We start from the raw sequence: 23,378 nt of genomic DNA on the forward strand, positions 1-23,378 counted from the left end.
CATAATCAGTAGACATTAAGCCATAAGAGTTATCTTTTACTTAAGTTATCTTGTATAAGATATAATAAGGTAAGGTAGGCAATTATTCAAAAGATTATGAATGATTTTAGAGATCACCTTGTGTGTATGTGATGTGGTGTGTGTATGGGTCATTTTCATGATCTTGAGTTAGTAAATATAAGTACATTAATGGGTTAATGTAAATAATTGTAGTAGTGGTGAACTGTGTTGATTTATTTGACAAGTGAACTTAAGTTTATGGCTGACAGTACTTCAGCTTTAAACAAAATTTTCTGTTTTAGAATAATGTAGTTGATAAAGTGAAGATATTGATAGATAAGTGAGAAATGTTTTAGTTGAATTCGGTTAAACTGGTACTGTAATGACCTAAACAAATTACCAATACTTATTTCTAGCTAAGTTTTGGAGGTAGAATAGGTGTTAACTCAGCATGGCAGGATATACATGACAGAAAGCATCTCCAGACTGTAGTGATATGTAGTAATGTGCAGAATATGTATGTCCTCCACATCTATTACCTCCTGACTGTGTGTTGTTATGTGTAGTTCTGCATGACAGCTGGTGCCATAGCATTTTATGATGCAACTGATTTGGCAATGGTCACAATAGTAAATAATACTACAGGTGCTTTCTTCTTGGGCCACATTTGTTTTTGATAGGATTGTCTGAACATTTTGGGGTGATTTACACACATGAGCATGCATGCACACACGCAGGGAAAAAATCAACAGTAGTAACTATGTGTTTGCTTTTTCACATGCAAGAGGTTCGTGTTAAAAAAATGAAATTTGGCAAAACATATCCAACAAAAAGCACTGGATGAAATTATACCAAGCGGTTGTGGCAGGGAATATAGTGTGTCTCATTAAAAATATATATAGATATATATTTCATCACTGCATGAAAAATAAAATGTATTACCCAGTGATAATGGTAGAAAATTATCTTGGTTTCAGGTATATAAGGATGTTAATAATGTCTTGCCATCATCAGTGTTCCTAAAATAGACCTGAAAGAATCAATAGTTCACTTCCAAACACACATGCAATTCCTTCATCTGGTCCAATCATTGCTGGACTGGACAGAAAAAAACTAATGTATCTTGAATCCTGTTCACATTACAAGAAGAAAAAATAAATGCCTGCCCACTGTTTGAAAACTCATGTCTACATGGTATCAGACATGGATTGGGTAATGGATCTTTCTGTCAAAGAGAACCAAAGATATTAGTGTTATAATAGAGGGGTAGTAAATGGGGGGAGGGTCACAGCAGAGTCCCCTTAATGTCAAGTGGTATAACCACTGAATGACTGGTGTGAGGTACATAAGGAGTCAAAATGACAATTTGGAAGCTTTCCATAAAGGTGATAATAGATTCAGATAGTGGATTGTAGAGGACACAGTGCCCAGTCTGCTGGGTGGACCTGTATTGATGTAGCATGATAAAGTCTCATTGGGAGGGAGTTGTAACAGAAAACCTGTGGCCCGTAGTCACGCAACAACTCTTACGCTTGGACCTTTCTTACTGAGGTGGGGAGATTAAAAGCAGAGGAGGCTTTTAGAACTGGATACTCATCCTTGAACATGAGTATCTTCACCCCCAGTTTGTGTCCAGGTTTAAGTTCACTTATGCAATTTGTTACCCTGATATCTTTCATTGCTGAAATAAAATGTGAGTTAATACCAGCCACAAAGCTATTGTTGTGGAGAGATTAATACACAACTGTTGATGTTTAGATATAATCAAAATTTATTTGCAGGCACCACAAGCCAAGCATAATGTCTCAGCAAGGTTTTTATGTGGTATATATATGAACAGCACTTGACCAGGTATTAGGCAAACATGTAATGCAATTGTGTGTAAATCAAATTCTAAGGGCAACATTGTTAAAGTCAGCCCTACCTGCCATCCCTTGGCTGTGGCAGTGGACTAGCCCAGGCCGTGGCAGCAGACCAGTACTGGAGTTGGCAAAACTTGAAGCCTCAGTTCATAGATATGGACTGACATATAACTTGAGATGTGATTCAGTAGAAATAATCTTTGAGAAAGAGGGTGAAAAAAAAAGAGGATGAGCCAAGGAGCAGCAAGGAGTAGGATATCAGTATTGCAGTTTTGAGCAAGCATGATTGAACCATGGGTTCTCTTTTTCATGACTCTATCACAGTGGATGGGAAGCCGTGTGGTGGGGAGGGTCAGGTTGGGGGTGGGGGTGGGGGTGAGGTCCAGACCGTGTACATCATACCACCTGTGACCAGGTTCAGATGTGAATATCACCTGTCTCGAGGCACCAGGGGGAGCTACAGGAGCGAGGTACGCAAAAATTTCTGGAGAGTTTTTCGGTTTGGTTATCATCCTGTTTCAATTGATTTTCTGAGGTCTCCTGTTTGGTATTCTAAACAGATAGGAGATGCACTTGAGTTTTAAGAGAAAGTTATAACAGGAAATCTTATCAGCTTTTTCATATTGTTCGATGATGAATTTTTGTGTGTGTGGAAAACAAAGAGTTATTTTGATTGGTCATTATATAGAGGAAGATGTACTAAGCAGTATTTTTTCCACTAGGAAATGCTGATGAATCTAACCCTTATGATGCAGCATATCTCAAGGAATAGTGAATGTTCATAGATCCTTCATATCTTTTAAGATGAACTTTGTTTAAAGAAACGGATATGATGTTTACATACATATAGATATTAAAGGGTATTAATATTTGATGCTCACACTTTTATTGACCCCAAGAGTTCATTTATTTCCCATCTAACAAACCATTATTGACAGACGGAATTGAGCATCACAATAGCTTAACTGTAGTTGAAGTTGTACTTGAGATGGAGAGATTGGATCATGCTGATAACAGTTGTTACCCAGGCCTAGAAACAACCGCCATACAAAGTTCCCTAGCAGTTCTGCTGTGGTCCAGTGTTGTTACTGTTAACAAGAATGGCCAGGTCGTGAATGGAAAAACAAACATATAAACAAGGCGCTGTTTACAGTATGAATGTTAGGCCAGTGGATTTATTCATTTGAATGTTAAATAAAATACCGGAGGATCAGATGAAGCATTAATGATGTTATAATAATCATAGGGGGCAGGCGATAAGTTCCTGGGGTTTTAACATGGTGGTTGTGTCATGTATCCCTCCGTTTGTGGAACATGACCTTTTTGTAGCAGTATAGCTGCTTGAGTTTTATCCACATTTGGCACCATATGTTATGCATTGCTTTTCAGATTTTTTTTGTCCCAATAGAAGCATGACATGCACTGCTATTTCTAAAAAATGAAAGTAATATCTATATTTGGCAGTCCCATTCTTGAGATATATTTGTAGATTTTAAAGAATATTGTCTAATCTGGACTTTAAATGAATATTTTTGCAGGTGCTAGAAATGTTTTGATTTGGATTGAAAATTGGGAAATTAGAAATGAAACACACTCATGTCATTTTAGCATCCTTATAATAAATGCACTACTTGCCCAAATTTATGTCCATTGAAAGGACAAATAAATACATTTTTTGGGGGGAGGGGGGGGGGGGTGACATTTGATTTGCTAAATTTGGGTATTGCCTACAGTAATTAAATGTACTGTCCATTTACTATGATCTTTAGAATTGAACAAAAGTTGATTTATTGTAAAAGGGTCTCCTCTCTGAGAACTTGATGAATAACTTTGCATGATGAGTGTTCTTAATGGCTGCAAGGTATGCTACTTGAAATTTGTGTACCCAGATGATTAAGAAGCAATTTTCTCCTAATTTTCCATGTATGCTGCTTGTTTTGCAGGGTAAGCTGTATTTAAATGTGTGGGACTTTCCTATGTGGGTTCTTCTCACTTAAAATACTACTTAAAATTTGGCTTCAAATTACATCAGCTAAGCTTATATAGAAATACACCAGGCTGTATTGTGTTCATAGAATGGCAATGTCAACATGATTTCCCATTTAAAATTATTGGAAATTAATTTTAAAGGAAAGAATAATTAGATGAATAAACAAAAGAAGACATTAAGATCAAGCAAAGATGCCACTTTCAGTTTTGTCATCATGGCTTCATACAACAAAATACGCCAGCCCACTGTATTTTTGTGTTTTAATCGAAAAGCCAAATGTGTAAATGAAATGTGAGGTCTGAGAGTATCGAGTGTGCCATATGTTGTCAGTGTCACAGCAGGCTGTAGTACAGACACACCCAGGGTGGTGTGATGTCACACATACTCATTTATACTAGGAGACAGGGAATCTGACTTACTTGGCAAGATCTAAACTTAATGTAGCATGACAGAAGAGCATATTTTACCAGACAATTAGATCAATTATTGATGGTTTTTGAAGCATGTATCTTTTAATTTCCATCCAGTTTTGATGCTAATAAGGTGGGTCATGAAAGGTCAAGGAAATGATAATTATTTAATTTTTAATGGAATAAAATTTGTAATGGTAGACAGAAAATTATAACGGCAGACAGGAAAAAATTGTTATCAATAATTGTAGATTGATGATAAAAATGTTTCAGATACTTATATGATATTGATAACTTATATTTATTTATAAATAAACTTAATAATCACTAGGTTTTATTTTTGGAATATCTTGAAACTATAATTTGTAGTATTGAGTAATAACATAAGGTAAATTAGATGACAAAAATTAAATCATTCTAAAGTAAATCAATTCTTAAGAGACTAACTTTGTTGTTCTACCTATAAGACATGGCATTTTTATCACCATTACATGATGAAGAAACTTATTTCACAGAAAGGTAAATGTAGTCCTTGTGTTTTGTTTCAGGTGTTCTTCCGTGCTGGTGTACTTGCCCAGTTGGAGGATACCAGAGATGGAAAGATAGCTGACACTGTCATAGCATTCCAGAAGTTCTGCAGAGGATACCTGGTTAGACAGAGAGTCAAGAAGTTACAGGTAGGAGCATGTTTTGTGACACTGTGGTGTACCTGGAATTGTGTTCCTTGAGTGGTTACAGGATACATTCCCAAAAATAACACCTGAAGTGTTTTTGGAAAACTAATTTTGACTAATGGTCATTTTGCCACTATCTCACCTGTATTCACTAAAATGCAGACCAGAAATGCTGCCTTTGTCTGTAAAAGATACAGCCGTAAAATATAAAACATCTGTGTGACATTTGTGTGAAAATTGCTCGTTTTTAACAGTGAACTTATCAATTTTTTCATGATTAGAATGCTACTTTTCTTGTGTTTTATGTATTGTTGCAAAAAGCATAAATTTCAGAACCATCTCATAGATTTTGCTTTTCATTATGTTCTCTTTCATCAGAATACTATAATATCATACTTGAAGGAGGGAAGGGTTGGGTGATATTGTGCCGCAGGTGCTACATATATGTAATGTGTTGTTCAGTGCACCTCATGTGTTCTCCCCTTGTGCCCAGGTCCAGCACATTGCCATCAAGTGTATCCAGCGCAATGTGAGAAAGTTCATGCAGATCAGAGAGTGGTCTTGGTGGAAGCTGTACACCAAGGTGCAGCCTGTCCTCAATGTGCACAGGACAGAGGAAGAACTGAAGGACAGAGAGGTGGGTACTCCTAATACATTGGCACAGTAATACACTGCATATCTAACATACTGGTCAGCACATCCAACACACTGACACATCCAACACACTGTACACCTAACATACTGACACATCCAACACACTGCACATCTAACACAATGTACTGTGCAATATAGGGATATTAAGGCCACTAATAGTAAAAGGACCAAAGTCATAGAAACAAAGCCCTGGGCTTATAAGTTTTTATAAAAAATTAAAACAAACTTCCCAAAAGGCCAATTAAAGACGGGGATTAAGTACAGTGTCCAACGGATGACGCTCTGGCGCCAATTTGAGGGGAAAAATGCCGTTTTCGGTATTGGGATTTTCTCTATAACCAAGACAGCTATTCAAGTGATTCAAAAGGCCTCATAAAGCTGGGTGAAAGCACTACAGCGCGGTACCAGGGAATTGTCTTAAACTATTTACTTTTGATTTTATCATCTTTTACGTTAAATCAGCCCATATTTCAATGGGTTATTCACTTCAAAAGGCGATAACTTTCAAACAAACAATTTCCTCTTAAACCCCTGATATCATGCTGTAGTCCACATTCCTAACAACAATAGGTGCAACTTTTGTAACGATCGGTTGCTCAGATAGTGAGATATACTTGGCAGCGATTCACTTATCTCGTCAATATAGAAAGCTGTTAAAACAGCCAAAAACGTTCACAGGTTGGTTAACAGGGCTTATTAGTCAAATGCTTAGCTGGCAAATTTACCTGTTATCGGTTATACGATCAGATGGAACCATTGCTTATTGTCATCTAAAAATATTTTGTTTGGGTGCTTTGAAGGGGCAGAAAATCGTGCTTTTGTTACATTTTCCGACCACTCGTTAGGCATGTAAGCGTGCCGCCATTTTGATTGACAGCTCTGGAGAGGGCCCTAGCCTAGTGATGCCCAGTAGGGTGTCAAGGATATGTAGAAGGAAGCGCTAACAAAGGCGATTACGTTTAACCGCAATTAAGAGGTGTGAAGTTGCATTTAAAAGTTTCAATGGCTCTTCCTCGGCAAACGAGTAATTTTACCTGAGAGATTCCTTCTTTGTTATCGACAAAGTGATCAGATAAAACTGTCTGTCGAGAGCAAGTGGCCGTCACTTGTGTTAATAAGAGTTTTTTGACGGGTAACGCTGCAGGATTATTTTGCACGGCACTTGGTAATCGTCAGATCAACGGAAAAATCCAGTGATTACTTCAGAGCGGTCTCTCTCAAATGCCAGCTAAGATAAAGGGGAGACTCTCAGCTGCACAAGATTCAGCGGTAAAAGTGGCTGAGAGAAGGCTTTTGAATAAATATTTTATTTTTACACACATGACACTTAGACCCTATTTGCTTTTTACCTGCTAGTCTTGACTATTTTCGGTGTCTTTTTGTGATTTTCATTTTTGGATACATTTTGAACTCTTTCTTCCCGCTTGATCCGTGATTTTGAAATTGTTTTTCTCCAAACATCGTAAAATGCAAAGCCGCTAACATGTGATTTTATTTTTATTGTTTTAATCATGCTGTCAACCCTTGCTTGGATTTCTCTCGTTTGGCCATTCACATCACAATTTTTCGCGTGTCTCTCAAGCTCCATGATATCATATCTTGGAGAATAAAATTTTATTTTGTCAACATTAAGTTTACCTTTTGCAAACGGCGACCAACAATCATTTCCGGTTTCGTAACGTGTCGCAGATACGCTCGCCGATATATATCGCAAAAATTAAGAGCTAGGCTAAAAGTATCCTTTTTAGCATTTTTTTAAAATTTATTTATCGATTTTCCTTTCATTTGTCAATTAATTTAGGTGATTCGAACTCTTTCACCCATTTATTAGGTATACAGAAATCAGTTATCCGACTGAACAAATAGGGCCGGTTTTCCCCAACCGCCACGCATAGGCCCTACTCTCTTTCAAAATTTTCTTTCTTTCCTCTGGAAATGGACTTTCACGAACTTTTCTCTTCCCCATAGTATACTAGCTAGACTTCTTCGCTGCTAAGCTGATGTAAGACTTATGACCTATTACCGCACACGTAATCGGCTTATAACTCATTAACTGTGCTCCGACCCCCTCATGGCAACGGCCCTTAGTAACAGAGGCGTGGCTTAGTTGTCAGCCTGACTGGGGCGCGTGCCGGTTGAAAAACTCATCAAAAGACACATTTTGCGATGCAAATTCATAAAAGTTATTACATCCAACGTTAGATACTTTTTTTATTAATATAAACACACAAAAAACTCAAAAACATGATTTTAAGCGTATTTAACCCTATCACCGGCCTTAAGAAATGAGAGCCTGGCAATGCCAACACACTGGTATATGTTATAGACCAAACACCTTATTTTGTGTTCAGCGACTATAGAATTACAAAGACACTGGCACATCCATACTTTAACAAATACTGCAAACAAGGGAGAACTAATTAAGAGACACATCAAGTACTCTTAACATACTGTTTCAACCAGTAAATTGGTCACACCTAATATTAAAAAGTAGCTAGTTTTGAGGAAGACAAAATGTAACATGGTATATGAGAAATGAGAAGACTAAAATGTAAGATGGTATATGAGAAACACTGTTGCACTTCAAAATGATAAAATCTGTATATATTATTGTAGAAAGCATAGGTAAATGTTTCATCAAAAATGTCAATTCACAGAGAAACAAAAATGATTAAAGCTTGACCAGTCACTTATATGAACACACTTGAAAACTTGCATTTGTGACTGTTAAGTATTTTGCTTAGGAATCGATTCCTTCATTTCTTTTTTATGACTAATGATGAAATTATGAAATTCACAAACACTTTAAGTCTATGCTAGAGCAAACAAGTCTTTGTCAGGAAAAGTTCAATATTTGGTATAAAAACCACTGTATTAACTCAACATCAACTCATTTTAAGCTCTTCTTACCAGTTTTCTATGTTGGAACAGGCTAAAGCAATTACTTGCCACCCTCAACCTTGGGAAATATGGCACTTATAAAAGAAAGGACGATTTTTTTCTTTGCGCCTTTAGAAATTTGATGCCGCATTCATTGTTGTTTGATCAGTGATTACTCTGAGTCTTTAAAAACCTGAATAGAAGTGGAGTTCTGCTTAACTTCACATACAAAATACACTAGAACAGAAAAAACCTTGCAGGAGACTGGTGAAAATTATAAGTTTGTATGTTTCTTAGGAGGAACTGGAGTCACTGAAGATGAAGCTTGAGAAGTGTGAGAAGGAAAAGACCAGCTATAAGCAGGCCTGTGACAAACTGGAGATCAAGGTATGACTGGGTATACACACATATATTGTTAGGTATTTTATAGATAATCTCTCTGGTGTGTCCAATACCAGGCTGTGTATATGGCCCTATATAGTCCATGTGTAGGAATTGTCTTCTGGTTCCTGTTAGATCTGTATATCATACCTATAAGGTCATTGTAAACATTTTACTAGAGCAGAAGTGAACCAATAAATTTATAGATTTGGATTAAAAAATATTAATTTGCTATTTTGTTACTGTCTTAATAAATCTACTTTGCTTACTGAATCTTGTTCATTTGAAGTTGCATCCAACTTACCATGTTGAAACCCCTTTTTGTGAACTATTTTGTTTTCTGATTTATCTTTCCCCTCTGGTTAAGCATGAACATGTTGTTATGAAAACAGTTGGTTCAGAATGATTAAAGCACCTGTATCTGTTGTAAAAAAAAAAACAAAAAAAAAAAAAAAAACAGATGGCAGGCTTCTCATGAATTCAAATTTGAGATCTTCATTTTCCTTTTAATGTTATTAAATATTTTTGTAAATTTTAAAAAAGGAAGAAAAGGCCATTCCTGTTAATATTTTTATCCAAGCTGTATGATGGTCTCCTGTATAGGAGTATATAACCAGGATACATGTGTTTATTTCCCTGTATATTCCAGTGTACAGAGCTGACAGCTGATCTGTCTGAGGAGCACACCACCTCCACCCACGCCACCGAGATGTTGGAGGCAGAGACAGCTGAGAGGATGAGGCTGGAGAAGGACTTTAAAGATATACAGGTAAATATGCCTAAAGATATGCAGTAAATGCATTGAAGAAATACAGGTAAATGCACAAAGGAAATAAGGTAAATACACTAAAGAAATACAAGTAAATACACTAAAGATACACAGGTAAATAGTAATTAAGATATACAGGTAATACACAAAGAGATATACAGGTAAATACTTGTAAAGATATATACGGGTAAATACACCAGAAGATAAATAAAAGTGACTGTATCAGAAGATATAAAGTTAACGCAGCAGGTGATGTAGATGTGAGTACACCATAAGATACAAATATATAGCCTTGCCCTTCTGTAAATTGTTATCTGACAACAGGATATTCACTTTTAAGATTCCTGTGTATCCCCTCTGAAAATAATTTGGTGATGTTTCCATAACAGTGAAAATCTAACTTGGTAACAGTTTCTATGGTTATTCATAATGTTGAAAATTAGCAAGATCAGAAGTTGCAAGAGTTGTACAGTGCTGGCATAAGTATCTTTACCATGGCATTCTGTGATATTCAAAGGCAAAATCTCTTATATAAAACCATGTCCTTTAAGTGGCATCCATTAAAATAATACTACATTTCCCCAGATTTCTGGCACAGACATTGTTATGTTAAGTATAGTGAAGCTGAGCTGACAGTGCCTGTAGTTCTATAGGAAATATCACTTCTGCATTTCCTGTAGGCCACAGTGTATGTGATGGGAGAGCTGGGGCTACAGCCTGGAAGTCCCAGTGACCCACCAATACATTAGGATCAGATTTCTTGATATCAAAATGCAATTTAATTTTCTGGTCAGATTTGTTGTGAAACAGCAGAAGTCGAGATCTTTATGCATAACAGGCAGGTCATGGTTGTAGTTGTGTCTGGCCAGTAGCGAGCAGTGACCTCCTGTTTTCACCTAAAGGAAAACACTGGGAAAACAGGAAAGTATTCCTGTACTAAGACCGGGAAACTTTTGAAAAGATAGCAATATTTTGTCATGGAGCACTCAAAATATATGCAGCTTGTGGTAGGACTGTTATAATTTATCACTTGTATAAATATGTCACCATGTGGAATAGTCGGGTATTGTAGATTAAGCTATGCTGGTACTTGTTGTTAATTGGGTTAATCGGCAAACATTTTCAGTTCTGTCTGCGAGAAAAAAAGCTGGTTACATGCACTGTGCATTGCATGGATTCAGTTGTAATATTTTATAATTATATATCTTCTAATTCCAGACCAAGTTTAACAGCATGCAGCGTAAAAATGAGCAGTTAGAGATGGAGGTGATGCAGGCGCGGCTCTGGACCGCTTCTTCTCTCGAGGATGAAATGGATGAGGATGAGGTGGATGGAAGTAAGCACATCACTTCTCTTGTTCTATATTGAGTTCAACTTTGAAATGGTAGAATTTGACGCAAATTTGTAATATAACCTGTTACTATGTTGACTTTACAACTGTAGATGTGGTGGTTCCATTAGAATTAACACCTTGCACCTTATGTTACCTGTTCTTTTAGCCAGACATATAAAGCAAAAGTATTGATCCACTCATTTTGTTACACCCAGCACAATTGTGCTCAGTGAGCTGTCACACCTAACACATTCTGTTCACTGTCCCATATACATTATATTGTTCTCGTCAAGGTGACATATACAAGCAGAGATGGGAGCGTGCCATGAGGGAGTTAGACTTTACCAAGAGGAAGGTTCAACAAGAGAAAGATGAGATAGCAGAGCAGCATGAGAGTCTGAGGAAACAATTGGAGAGAAAGGTAACCAATTTACTGATGAGTACAGAAAATTTTTGAACCAATGATATTTAATATATATAATTGTAATACAAAATAAAAGATGAAAATGTTTGTCATTTAATTTTCACTACAAATCCCAAGTGGTGCAGGATAAAAGTGTATCTGCACCTAATCAACTGCATAATTTTTAGAGATGTGTCACAACAAACTTTTGTATAAAATGCCATCATTCTATTTTTCTCCTTCAGTTACACGAGACCATGCTGGAGTTGGAGGAGACTCAAGGCCAGGCGAGCAGCTTTAAGAGGAAGTCCCATAGAGTGAACCAAGAGCTGCAAGACATGAAGCTCCATCTGGAGGAGAGTCTTAGCAGAAACTCTGAGCTGGAGAAGAAACAAAGGAAGTAAGTGGAATTCTTTCTTACATTTTGATATGGATGTTTTAAAAAGAATGCAAGTTATACAGGGGCGGATCCAAAGATATTTTCTGACAGGCTTCCAAATTAACTTTGTTGATCTGTCCTCCATTTTTGACCGTCTTCCGACAAAAAATAATTAGATACTCGTCAATGTTCACTTGAAAATCTGACTGTCTTCCAGAAGACGGCCTAAATCCGCCCCTGTTATACTTTCAGTATTCCATTAGAGAGGAAAGTAAAATATAAAAGTAAAAAAAAGAAGTATATGTTTTATTAAAACCAAGTTTGTTTTGTCAGTTTGATTATTGTACCACCAGCGTAGGCGCTGGCGGTACACATGGTTTTAGTCCCGACCCGCATGTTCCGCCGGCTCCTGCGGCTCCGCCGGCTCCTCTGGCTCCGCCGCCATCTCACCGTTACCGCTTCTCCTCCTAGACGGTAAGTGCCTCTGTACCCACCTCTTGGATTTAGGTCACCTATAATCTCAACTCGTTCCACGTAAAATTTGGGCTTTGTCGGAATTGGGGTCTAGGTGTGGCACTCATTGCAATGCACCCTTGTCCAAAAATGGCAAAATTAAATGCTAATTATCTACCCTTCGGAAGGAATTATGGGAAAAATTTCTACAGACGGCTTTCCAAAAGTCATATGTGTAGATTTCAAATATGCCCTTGGATTTGACCTTTGACCTTTATTTCAAGGTCAAACGGGCCAAAATTTTCAAAAAATTGAAATTTTTTACGAAAAAAAAATTATTTGCGCTGTTATTCAGACACTACACAGACTTAACCAATAATATTATTGGAAAGTGTTGCCCTTCGGGTCATCTTTCATCTCCGTGAATTTGGGGTCAATCGGTGCATTTTCACGGGAGCAGCAGCCATAAGATACCGAAACTGAAAACTTCTCTAATTCAGGAACCGTTAATGCTAGAGACCCATTCTTTTTTGCATTTTGTAGAGCATGTAAAGCCCAACACTGGAGGTGGTCTCCGTTTTTTTGTATTCCATACGGTTTTCGAGTTACGCTGTATCAAAAAGTACATATTGGTGGTGAAAGCAAAATGTGCAGTACGGTAATGGATAATAAATTTTGAACCCTGGGAAAATAAAACATAAGGCTTGGCAAGGCAGACAATTTCTGGTCAAAAATGACATTATTTCATGAAATTTGAACATCTGGAACTTCTGAGCACCTCCCATTTCAAGAATTGCAACCAAAATGACCTTTTCTTTTTTGTAATTAATTTTTTCTGTAGGAAATTTATGGCACATTATTGTAACTCCAAAATTATAACATTTAGTCCCTTATATGTCCAAAACTGGCAGAGATAGGTCCATAGTTAATATTGAATTTGAATAGGAAGTCATATACTGGCAACGTAAGTGTGACCTTGAAATTGACCTTTGACCTACTTTTCATCATGAATTGAACTTTGCAAATTTTTGTACCCTTTTATCTCCAAAACTGGCAGAGATAGGTCCATAGTTACTATTGAAGTTGAACAGGAAGTCATATACTTGTAATCTTACTCTGACCTTGAAATTGACTTTTGACCTACTTAACAGCATAAACTGAACTTTGCAACTTTTTAATGCTTTTTTTTTTTCAAAACTGGCAGAGATACGCCCATAGTTACTATTGAATTTGAATAGAAAGTCATTACAGCCAATTTACTGTGACCTTAAAATTGACCTTTGACATACTTTTAACCATGAACTGACATTTGCAAATTTTGTTCCCTTTTATCTCCAAACCTGGCAGAGATAGGTCCATAGTTACTATTGAAGTTGAACAGGAAGTCATATACTTGAAATCTTACTCTGACCTTGAAATTGACCTTTGACCTACTTAACAGCATAAACTGAACTTTGCAACTTTTTAATGCTTTTTTTTTTTCAAAACTGGCAGAGATACGCCCATAGTTACTATTGAATTTGAATAGAAAGTCATTACAGCCAATTTACTGTGACCTTAAAATTGACCTTTGACATACTTTTAACCATGTACTGTTCCCTTTTATCTCCAAAACTAGCAGAGATACGCCCATAGTTACTGTTGAATTTGAATAGGAAGTCATATACTGGCAACGTGAGTGTGACCTTGAAATTGACCTTTGACCTACTTTTTATCATGAATTGAACTTTACAAATTTTTGTTCCCTTTTATCTCCAAAACTGGCAGAGATAGGTCCATAGTTACTGTTGAACTTGAATAGGAAGTTATATATACTGGAAATTTACTGTGACCTTGAAATTGACCTTTGACCTACCTTACGATGAACTGAACTTTGATTGTACCATTTTAGTTATATATATTTTTTGCATATTTTGAGAATTCTTGTTGATTGCATTTTTTACAGCATGTCAAGCACAAGACTGGTGGTGGTGTCCCTTTTTTGTGGGGGGGGGCCTATACGATCGCGCTTACTCCGGCTGGTGGTACAATATTCGGAGGCGGTATCGCCTCTCTGATCCTCTAGTTTTAACTCTATAAAAGCAGAATGAGATACTGTAAATAGTTTCTTACCACATTAATGGATAATAAGACTGATGAAATTATTTGCTTTATTAATTGTCCGTTTAGATTTGATTCTGAGCTCCACCAAATTACGGATGAATTCAAGGATGAAAAAATACACAGAGAAAAACTACAACATGAAAGAGATACAATATTGGCAGAGAAGCTAACACTACAGAGGGAGCAGGAGGTATGGCAGATACATTGTTCTAGATATAAAGCAGAAGTGGACACAATATTTTGGTTGTAGTTTTTCTCTTGTTCTAAGGCCCATTAAACTAACACATGTAAATCACAACCAAGATGTTTGCTAAATGTTTTACACGTGTTTATACAGTGCAGTGTTTGTCTTATATGTGTATCTACATCCTGATTATGAGTGAATAGCAAAGAGAAGAGAGGTCCCTGAGAGAACATATAACTATTATATAACTTTTGAATTATGATCAGTACTATAAGAATTACAGCCACAGAAAGTGTAATTTAGGCTTATAGCTAGAGGTTGAAAAGAGAGGAGGCAAGACTGCCATCTCATGGTTGGCGATTCCAGACCTGTCCCCTGGGCCTGCCTTATCAGGTTATTGTATCTGGGGAAAACTAGGTCCTTGTCTACTTCAGCTTAAGTGAGAGCATGAAATTGGAATCATTGTAGTGTATCAAATGGCTATTTGTATTTGTTTTCTTTCACTCACTAGATGGCAGGATTGATGCTAAGCCCAAAATGTTGTTGCTTTTTGACATTCCAAGGGCTCTAAGATCTATTGTATGTAGGTCTAACATGGTAGATTATGTCATATTGAATAAAGCAGACATTTCATGGCATAACCCACAGTCCAACACCTGATAAGTCATCTACACATTGCATAACTGTCTGATAATGGTCTGGCGCCAACGTCATGAAAGAAAGTTGGCCGTAACTTTTCAAAGACAAATGGTGGTATAATTCATTCTAAGATAAATGCTCAGTTTATTCTTTTAATAAGACAGGTACAATATTTCTTTTAGTTAAACCACTACTGATTTCTCTTGGGTCAAAGGAAACATAATATTAAGACTATTCTAACTTTCAGTTCGAGTTTCTTTTGTAATACAGACATATGACAGGTATAATAACATTTGTCCAGGAATCTCCACACACACACACACACACACCTCTTATTACAATAGATGCTTTGTTAGAGTTTGAATTACAGAAAGTCTTTAGACACTTTCAGTTCATAAATGCCTTTTACAATAACTACTTGATAATAGGGTAAAACACTGGTTATGAGTAAATCATCCAAATGTTTTGTCAAAATGTAAGTGTTATCAACTTTGAACTCAAATGATGCCCTGCCAGATATAATGATAGCCCAGGGATAGGTATAAATCAGGGACAGGTATCACGCCTACAGGATAGGGCCGTGTTTTACACCGTTCCCTGCCACCCATTATTCCTCCAGGTCCACCCCATTGGTGCTCCTTTTGTGGGAAAATACACGCTGCCTCAGTAAGTTTTCTGTCGCAGCTGAACACCTGACATAAAAAGCTAGACATGTTAGATCAACAGACCTCCCATAGAATTGCAGTAGCAGGGACCCTCAATACACAGCATGTGCTCCCTCCGCATTCACAGTGTGCGCTCAAGTAGTTTCTAAAGGGGGGTGAGTTAAGCGGCTATTGTGTGGTTATTTACATTAGAATGTGATCAAAGGCCAGGACCTTCGCATGCCAGAGCTTTTCAAATCAATTGAGGTGTGCGATCAAGAGGCTGTAATTTGGCGCTCTATGCACAGAGCTAGTGTTACAGCGGGCATAGAAAAGAAGGACCCTCATTTAGGGTAGTTTACAGACAATCGGTGTACCCATAATCACCTAGGCTGCTGTGTGTGTGTAAGTGTGATCACCCAAGCAGGGAAAAAGAACTGTGACTTCTGTGCAGGTTCCTAGCTGCTTTTACCCAGAGGAAGAAAACTTGAAGTCTGCTGTCACTGTGTTTTCTTGCCACTTCTGTAAACAGTTGTGTAAGGACACATGGTCAAGGCTTTGACATTTATGCTGAGGAGGTTCCTGGGAATTTACTTATTTTGTGGCAGTTTTTGAACTTCACCTCATGGATATATATAACGCTGCTTATTCAGTAAGTCTTCTGCTCCTAGTTGTATATATCAGGGAATTTCTTGTGAATTGGCTGTTTTATTTTGAAGAAAATTTCTCTTTCAATGGCTACTGTGCTGAAAAGATTCAGATTAAATACTCAGTAAAGAAACGTATCGAGGCATTAACTTTAGTGGGATTTGATATCATGAAAAGGTGATAATGCTTTTGTAAGCTACAAATGTAGATAACCCCACACAATGCTCCAAGTTAATGTTTATTTCTGCTTTAAGATATGATTTCTCAAGTCACTTTATCAACTGCAAGTTTTACATTAAGCATTATTACTTTTGTGTCAAGTAAGATGTCGTTAAGGACAGATGATCACTTAAAAGTACATGGCAAGGTACATATTTTTAACCAGAACTGCATAGTTTTGATTAAAGTTTTGAAGTATGTTTAAGATATTGTGATGGCAATTCTGACACTGAAATGCCACACAATGTGTCTTACAATGTGTTACTGTTATTGACAAATATCCGTAAAAGCTGATTTTCTGTTGACATGGTGTATCAAGTTGATGTTTATTTCATGGTCATATTTTTCATTTCACCAAAACCAGTTTACTGAAAGACTTAGCTGGGTCTCTGGCAAAGTTTACCTTTAGATAATAAAGCCATGCAGCAGTCATAAAAAGAAAAGGCCAGCTTTTGAAACAGGTTTTTCTATAGAGAAGTTACATCAAGTACTGCTTGCTAATGGCATGTTTGTCTGCCCTGTGTACAGCTGAGAGCTAATATTTGACTTGGTTTGGATGGTCTGTACACACATACACATTGGGATATGGTGGAGTCCAGAGAGTGGCTGGACACGGGGAGTATGGAAAGACTGGACACTGGTCAAGGAGCTATAGTCAGGCAGGTTAGACAGAGGTGAAAAGACTCAAATCACAGGTAATACTAGTAGGATTATTGCACTGACATGTTCTTGGATTAACATGGATGTTTGCATTAAGTCCATGGAAATTAAGAAGAATTAGAAAGCAGTTATAGGCAAACTGTTTTGAATTTAATATTGGACATTAAAGGAAAAGTATTAAAGGCAAAACCAGTATGGGATTAATGGAGAGTTTTACACAAGTGACTTGTGCCCTGCTTTTTTAAATACTGGAAGGTTTACATCATAAAGACATTGTGTGTAGGAGTTAAGATTAATGTATGCCAGATCACACTTTTACATGCTACCAAATTCAGTTTCTCAGTCCTTTCCTGAAGTATTTGGCATCATTCTAAATGAGGCGTTAGGAATGGGTGGGAAACAAGCCAAAGAGAGTACAATTATGTCACTAAAATCATATATTTGGCTGTCATTTGATGTTGGTTGCAATTGGACATCTTTTCATCTTGCTTCTCTGTTCAGTTTAAAGTTTATGTATGTAGTATCAGTGCCATGATCAGGGGCAGATCCAGAGATAGTTTCTGACAGTCTTCCAAATAATCTTTGTTGATCCATCTTCCATTCTTGACCATCTTTTGACAGAAAAAAATAGATACCTATGTAAACTTGAAAATCTGTCTTCTCCCCCCCCCCCCCCAATCCCTTTCTAAGTAATGACGTCTCTTGAGTTCCAGCAGTAAAAGTCTTCCTCCCCCTCCCACATCCCTCTAAGTAATAACATCTCATGCCCCCCCCTTCCATCGTCCCTCTCTAAGTAATGACGTCTCATGTCTCTCCCCCCTTTCCCTATCCCTCTCTAAGTAATGACATCTCATGAGTTCTAGCACTCATAGTGCCTTCCTCTCCCACCTGACAGTGATCCATGTCTACAGAGATACTATCAGTTCATAATGACAGTCCTGTGTGAGCAGCCCAGCCTGGTTGTGTAGAGGAGAGATTAGCATGTCATAGCAGCATTTCATTTCATTCTTCACTCTGTACTACAACCTGGCTTTAGCAAGCAGCAGGGGAGGGGCACACAGAGCTCTGACTCAGTTCATTTAAGAACACAGGTTGTGTTACTGTTCTCTGGTTTTAGTCTACATGCTGGGTTACTTTTGTTCCTCAGGACCTGGGGTCAGTCAGTGAGTGGCCCTGCTTATCTCCTGTCATTTCCACCTGGATTAAATAATAGCAGTGGCCAGGTAGAGCTTAGTGAAGGTGGACTTTAAAGACCTACAATTTACATGTCACAGTGGATGGCTAGGAGAATATTGGACACAGGAAGGACTGGGTTATTGCTCTGACAGATTGCCTGGCGTTTGACCAGCTGTTTGACCAGGTGCTTGACCAGCTAGTGGACAGAGAGGAGTTGACCACAGGCTGTCTCTGTACAGGATTACTTCATTTAACCTATTCAATACTGTGTGAAGGTCATCAGTGAATGGCATAAACTTCTGCAGTACTATTGGTTACGTATTAGACTATAGGAAAGAAGACACACAAGGCGCATTTTGAATAACTGGTCACTCTCAGTATTGGACAGCATGATGACCACAGAGTGTTTGCCCCAGTACAGCTCACAGGAAGAGTTGTATAGAGAGGTAGGGGGATTACTGCATGGGTTCAATACATTTTATAAGTATGTAAAATTGCACTTAATCTACTGATCATTAGGTTCATGCAGCACTTCTTCAGAGGTGTGTACTAGTAGTTTTTGGTTGTAACTGAATATCATGAAGATCCACGTGTCTTTTAATTTAGGCCTTTTTGAAAGTAATATATCATTTTCCATGAGATAATGAATCACTTGTTCTCCTTTCTATGACATGGTTTACAATAGGAGTGTCAGGGTGTGGAGATAGATACAGGATACGCAGGCTACATCAGGGCATCATGCTGGGAAATTAATGGAAATCTTCAGTGAAAGGCTGATCTGAAAGCTCTGAATACAGCCAGTGCTTTTCAATCGACTTAGAAAAGATGCCATCACTATTTTTCTTCATGCAGAGGGAGCTTTTTTTTATACTTTCCTATTTTGTCATATAGATGATGATAAAACAGGTTTGATCTCTTTTTTATATCTATTTATGTTCTCCCTACATTTTTATCCAGGAGGCTAAAACATTCAACATCCCCTCATCCCTCTTCCTTCAAAGCTCCCAAAGTTTTCAATATTAAAACAGGACATAACTTCAGCTATAACTTCTAGCTTTGATTCCATTGATGTAGAGTTTATCTTGGAGATCAACATTCCTGGCCATTGTACACAAGGCAAGCACTGGTCCCAGAATGTTACTCTTAGCTGGTTCTATTGATTTTTCTGCCTGATTGGTCACACTGTATATGGGAGTTGGGGAGAGGGGCAGATTATTGTGGTTAGCATGTGGTCAAGGTGTTATGGTCAATTCAGTGGTCATTGTATCTTCTTATCTGGAGAGTAGCCTCAAGTTGTGAAATGTCCACTTATGTGTATGGAAAGTTTGTTGAAGTGAGGTTTAATGGGTATAAAGTAATGTATACATTCTTGTGGCTTACGCCTTAAACCTGAGTTTTGGTTATACATGTATTATTTAGTGCAAAGGCTTCTGCTGATGCTCGTAACCAGGATTTGAATTTATTATCATAAAGAATAGTTACTTTTTTCACCTCTCTAATTCTTCCTACCACACCCTGTCTCAATTCTGAACAGTTTTCATTATGTATACTGCACATTTACTAAACTGTGGATACAAAGAAGTTTTTAGTTAAAAATTTGAAATGTGGGATATACATGGAAAGGTTTTACTCCCTTCTAGACTAAAATAATGCAACTCTGTGCAGTTAATGCACGTTTCCATGTAAATTTTCTCTGACACCAACGGAATTCTGTGACACCCATGCAGATGGTTGTCTGTGGAATGTAAATAAATTTGTACTTAAGCTTCACCGACAAAGTGAACCCAGACAACACCTCATCTTACAACACATTACTCCTCACATCATCTCATGAGACATTCCACACAGACACAGGGTTTATTGCTCTGAGGCACACACATGTAGAAGGGCACTAGCCATTCATCCTCAGTAAGTGAGACGTTAAGTAGACCAAGATGGGGTCAGCCCCATGACCTGGAGATAGTATCTGGACACGGCTCTTGTGTTTATTGGTCAGCAACAGTGACCAATTGTCCTGGAGCGTGAAAGGCATTAAAGAAAGTAATAAATGAGTTTCTGAATTTGAGGACACTAGGCCAACATCTCAGTGATATAATACCATGCAGGAATATGGTGCCCATGTTTGGTATTGGCTGGCTGTGTAGTTCTATCGAATGCCAAAGAGTGATGCAGCCATTCTTTAACACTAGCTAATAGAATTAACCACTAACCACACAGTGAAATCAAAGCTGTGAATAGCTGAGTGTTGACACACATAAATACACCATGGTATCCCACATGTATGTAAACTTGAATAAGATATGCTCCAGCACTTGAAGTATTTGTGACAATTGATGTTACAATTGATGTAGGATGAGGTATGAAAGGTCGTCCAAGGGGGCAGTAAGTGTCTCAATGGAGGAGATGGCAGATAGAGGGACTTGGGATGATTTCCCTTTTGATATGGCACATCAGATTGCACATGTCAGGCATTCTGCACCATAACTCCATTGACAGATCTATAATCGCGTCTCATCTGCTGTTTTCTACGTGTCTCTTACACTATCTTGTCTGGCTCATTGACGTCTGGTGTCACCTGTATCACCTGTATTATTTCAGCTTATTAACAGAACTAGGAACTGGGTCTCTCCTCTCATTCAAAGTGAAGGCATGACATTCACAGAGACACTTGACACTTAACCTATTTTGTGAAGTATCAATTGAGCGTTCAAATGCCTCTTTAAAAATTTGCCAGATTCTGGTTTCTCTCCAAAAAAGGAAATTCTCACACATCTTTAGTGGTCCTAGATTGAAAAGACAGGGTGTAATTTTATCACCTGAGAGTTTTACGTTTGTTTGCGTCTTACTGTTTATATAATGATTTATGACGGAACAACAATTAAGCAGGAAACTTCAAAGGAAATTGATTGTGCGGAAGCAAAATCAATGTAGTTATCAAAGATTAAACAGGCACAATGACACTTTTCTCGTTTCATTGATTCGTTAATTCAGTAGTATTGTTGTCCAGCAGAGCTTAAGCAAGTAGACATTGTGTGGTAAGAAATATTGGAGGAAACATAACATATTACCCCTGCTAGAATAGCTTGACTTTAACCAAGATGCAGTGACTTCAAGTGTTGGGTTCAAGCAGAATATGACCTTAAACAGGTGGGATTCTTTTAGACTTCTTTGGGACTGAAGCTACTTGGGTGCAATGTCATACCAATACTGTAACATAGGCTTTAAGTGACTTCTGAGACCTGGCCAAGTTTGGAAAGCTTCTTAGTAAAAACACAAATATTAGATGACATGGGTAAGGCAGGTAGAAATTAGCAAGGTGAAATGAAGCTGATTTCATCATTTGCTTAATTTTTATTAGGTTGACATATTTTAACCTTTTTTTTTAACTTGATGTTAATGTAGTACATTTCATCTTTTCAGAACTTGAAGATGGAGTTTGAACTACAGAACGAGAAAGTAGACCGACTGGAGCGAGAGTTGAGAGACTTGTCTAGTTTGGGAACTAAGGATGATGTTGAGGCAAGGCTATGAAATTTTCATTTCAACTGCCATTTTAATTACAATTATCAGCTATCGTATTTACTAAACAGCAAAAAAAGAATTCATATGAAAAATTATTCATGTATAGAAAAAAGGTTGTGTACATATAATTAATACAATGACCATAACCTGGTTTCAAAATGTACCCGATGTAAACTCTTTCCCAAACTCTCTTCATAAAAACTTATAATGTGAATGTTTAGTTGAAAACCGGTAAATTTTGTTTTTTTCCTTCCAGATCATGAACCTAAAACGTGCCAAGATGGAATTGGAACTGAAGACCAAGGATCAGGAGGAGGAGTTAGATGAACAGGCTGGCACCATCCAGCAACTAGAACAGGTATGATGACAGGTTTTACCTGTAGAATACAGTACAATCCCCGTAATGTAATTTAGGTGCAAAACTAACAGGTGCAACTAATGTCATATTAATGATATGGCAGGTAACAATACAGCCTGTATTTAACAGTTAGTTTGTCCATTAGATGAGTGACCCCGGGTCAGTGTTTGTTAATGAAACAAAGCATGTTCCCATAGCAAGTGATTGAAAAAAATAAAAAGGGTGGCAATTTAGATCATTGTCTCCGTCATTAAGTACAGTATAAAGCATGTAGCACAGCTGTGGTAGACAAATGACTTTCTGCACACAAAGTGCTTGTAAGAAAGACATTATTTTTGTTAACTCTGAACATGAAATAGAATAGAAAGCCGGAAGGGAACTTGAATTTTTTTATATGAATGTACGATTGAAGCACAGATTAAATAAAGTAGTGTGAAAACAAGATGGTGAAGTCTGATTTCAGGCAATTATCATATTTCTGACAACTGGTGGGAGGTTTCAACTTGGGACAGCAATTTGTAGTATGGTGAAGGGAGAATGGAATGGAAGAAAGTAGAATAAACAGTTAAAATAATATATTTTTCAAACAACAGATGAATTCAGTGTTATTACCACTCTAATATTTTATTTCTTATTGCAATCCTGAGTGCATATGTAACACAGCTGACAAAATCCCTTGCTAGAATAAACTGTATTATTCTGAATATGAACATTAATTGTCGTGTCATTGCTCCTGCTAGGCCAAGCTGCGTCTGGAAATGAACCAGCAGAAACTGAGGCAGCAGTATCAGAAGGAGATGGAGGAGAAGGAGATCGAGCTGGAGGAAATGAGGTCATCCACTCAGAAAAAGGTAATTTAGGGGTTAGGAACTGTGTGCCAGTATTCTTTGTCAGCTCTTGATTTAATCATGAAATAAGAATCTGTTGATTTGTCAACAAAAAGATAACGTGTAGTTGACAGAAGCATAAGGTGTTCTGAGCATGTCATTATTTGAAAGGCCTCATATCCTTATCCCCTAAAAATTTTAACGAATCAC

At 37.5% G+C, this 23,378-nt stretch overlaps 1 protein-coding gene across 4 annotated transcripts in view; it reads left to right on the forward strand.

Moving 5' to 3' along the window:
* The window catches only part of LOC106155907 (unconventional myosin-XVIIIa), a 58,796-nt gene that overhangs the window by 28,960 nt on the left and 6,458 nt on the right, over positions 1 to 23,378 (forward strand). For all 4 annotated transcript variants that reach the window (XM_087000792.1, XM_087000793.1, XM_087000794.1 and 1 more), the window contains 11 exons: positions 4,811 to 4,939; positions 5,430 to 5,573; positions 8,768 to 8,857; positions 9,501 to 9,620; positions 10,839 to 10,956; positions 11,247 to 11,374; positions 11,602 to 11,756; positions 14,358 to 14,481; positions 21,882 to 21,980; positions 22,240 to 22,341; positions 23,082 to 23,192. In XM_087000792.1, the coding sequence (XP_086856918.1) occupies positions 4,811 to 4,939; positions 5,430 to 5,573; positions 8,768 to 8,857; positions 9,501 to 9,620; positions 10,839 to 10,956; positions 11,247 to 11,374; positions 11,602 to 11,756; positions 14,358 to 14,481; positions 21,882 to 21,980; positions 22,240 to 22,341; positions 23,082 to 23,192 (1,320 nt within the window). The remainder of the gene's footprint in view (positions 1 to 4,810; positions 4,940 to 5,429; positions 5,574 to 8,767; positions 8,858 to 9,500; positions 9,621 to 10,838; positions 10,957 to 11,246; positions 11,375 to 11,601; positions 11,757 to 14,357; positions 14,482 to 21,881; positions 21,981 to 22,239; positions 22,342 to 23,081; positions 23,193 to 23,378) is intronic.

The sequence above is a fragment of the Lingula anatina genome, chromosome 1, assembly GCF_051362555.1.
Source record: "Lingula anatina isolate TDL-2025a chromosome 1, LinAna3.0, whole genome shotgun sequence".
In the NCBI taxonomy this organism is placed as follows: Eukaryota; Metazoa; Brachiopoda; class Lingulata; order Lingulida; family Lingulidae; genus Lingula; species Lingula anatina.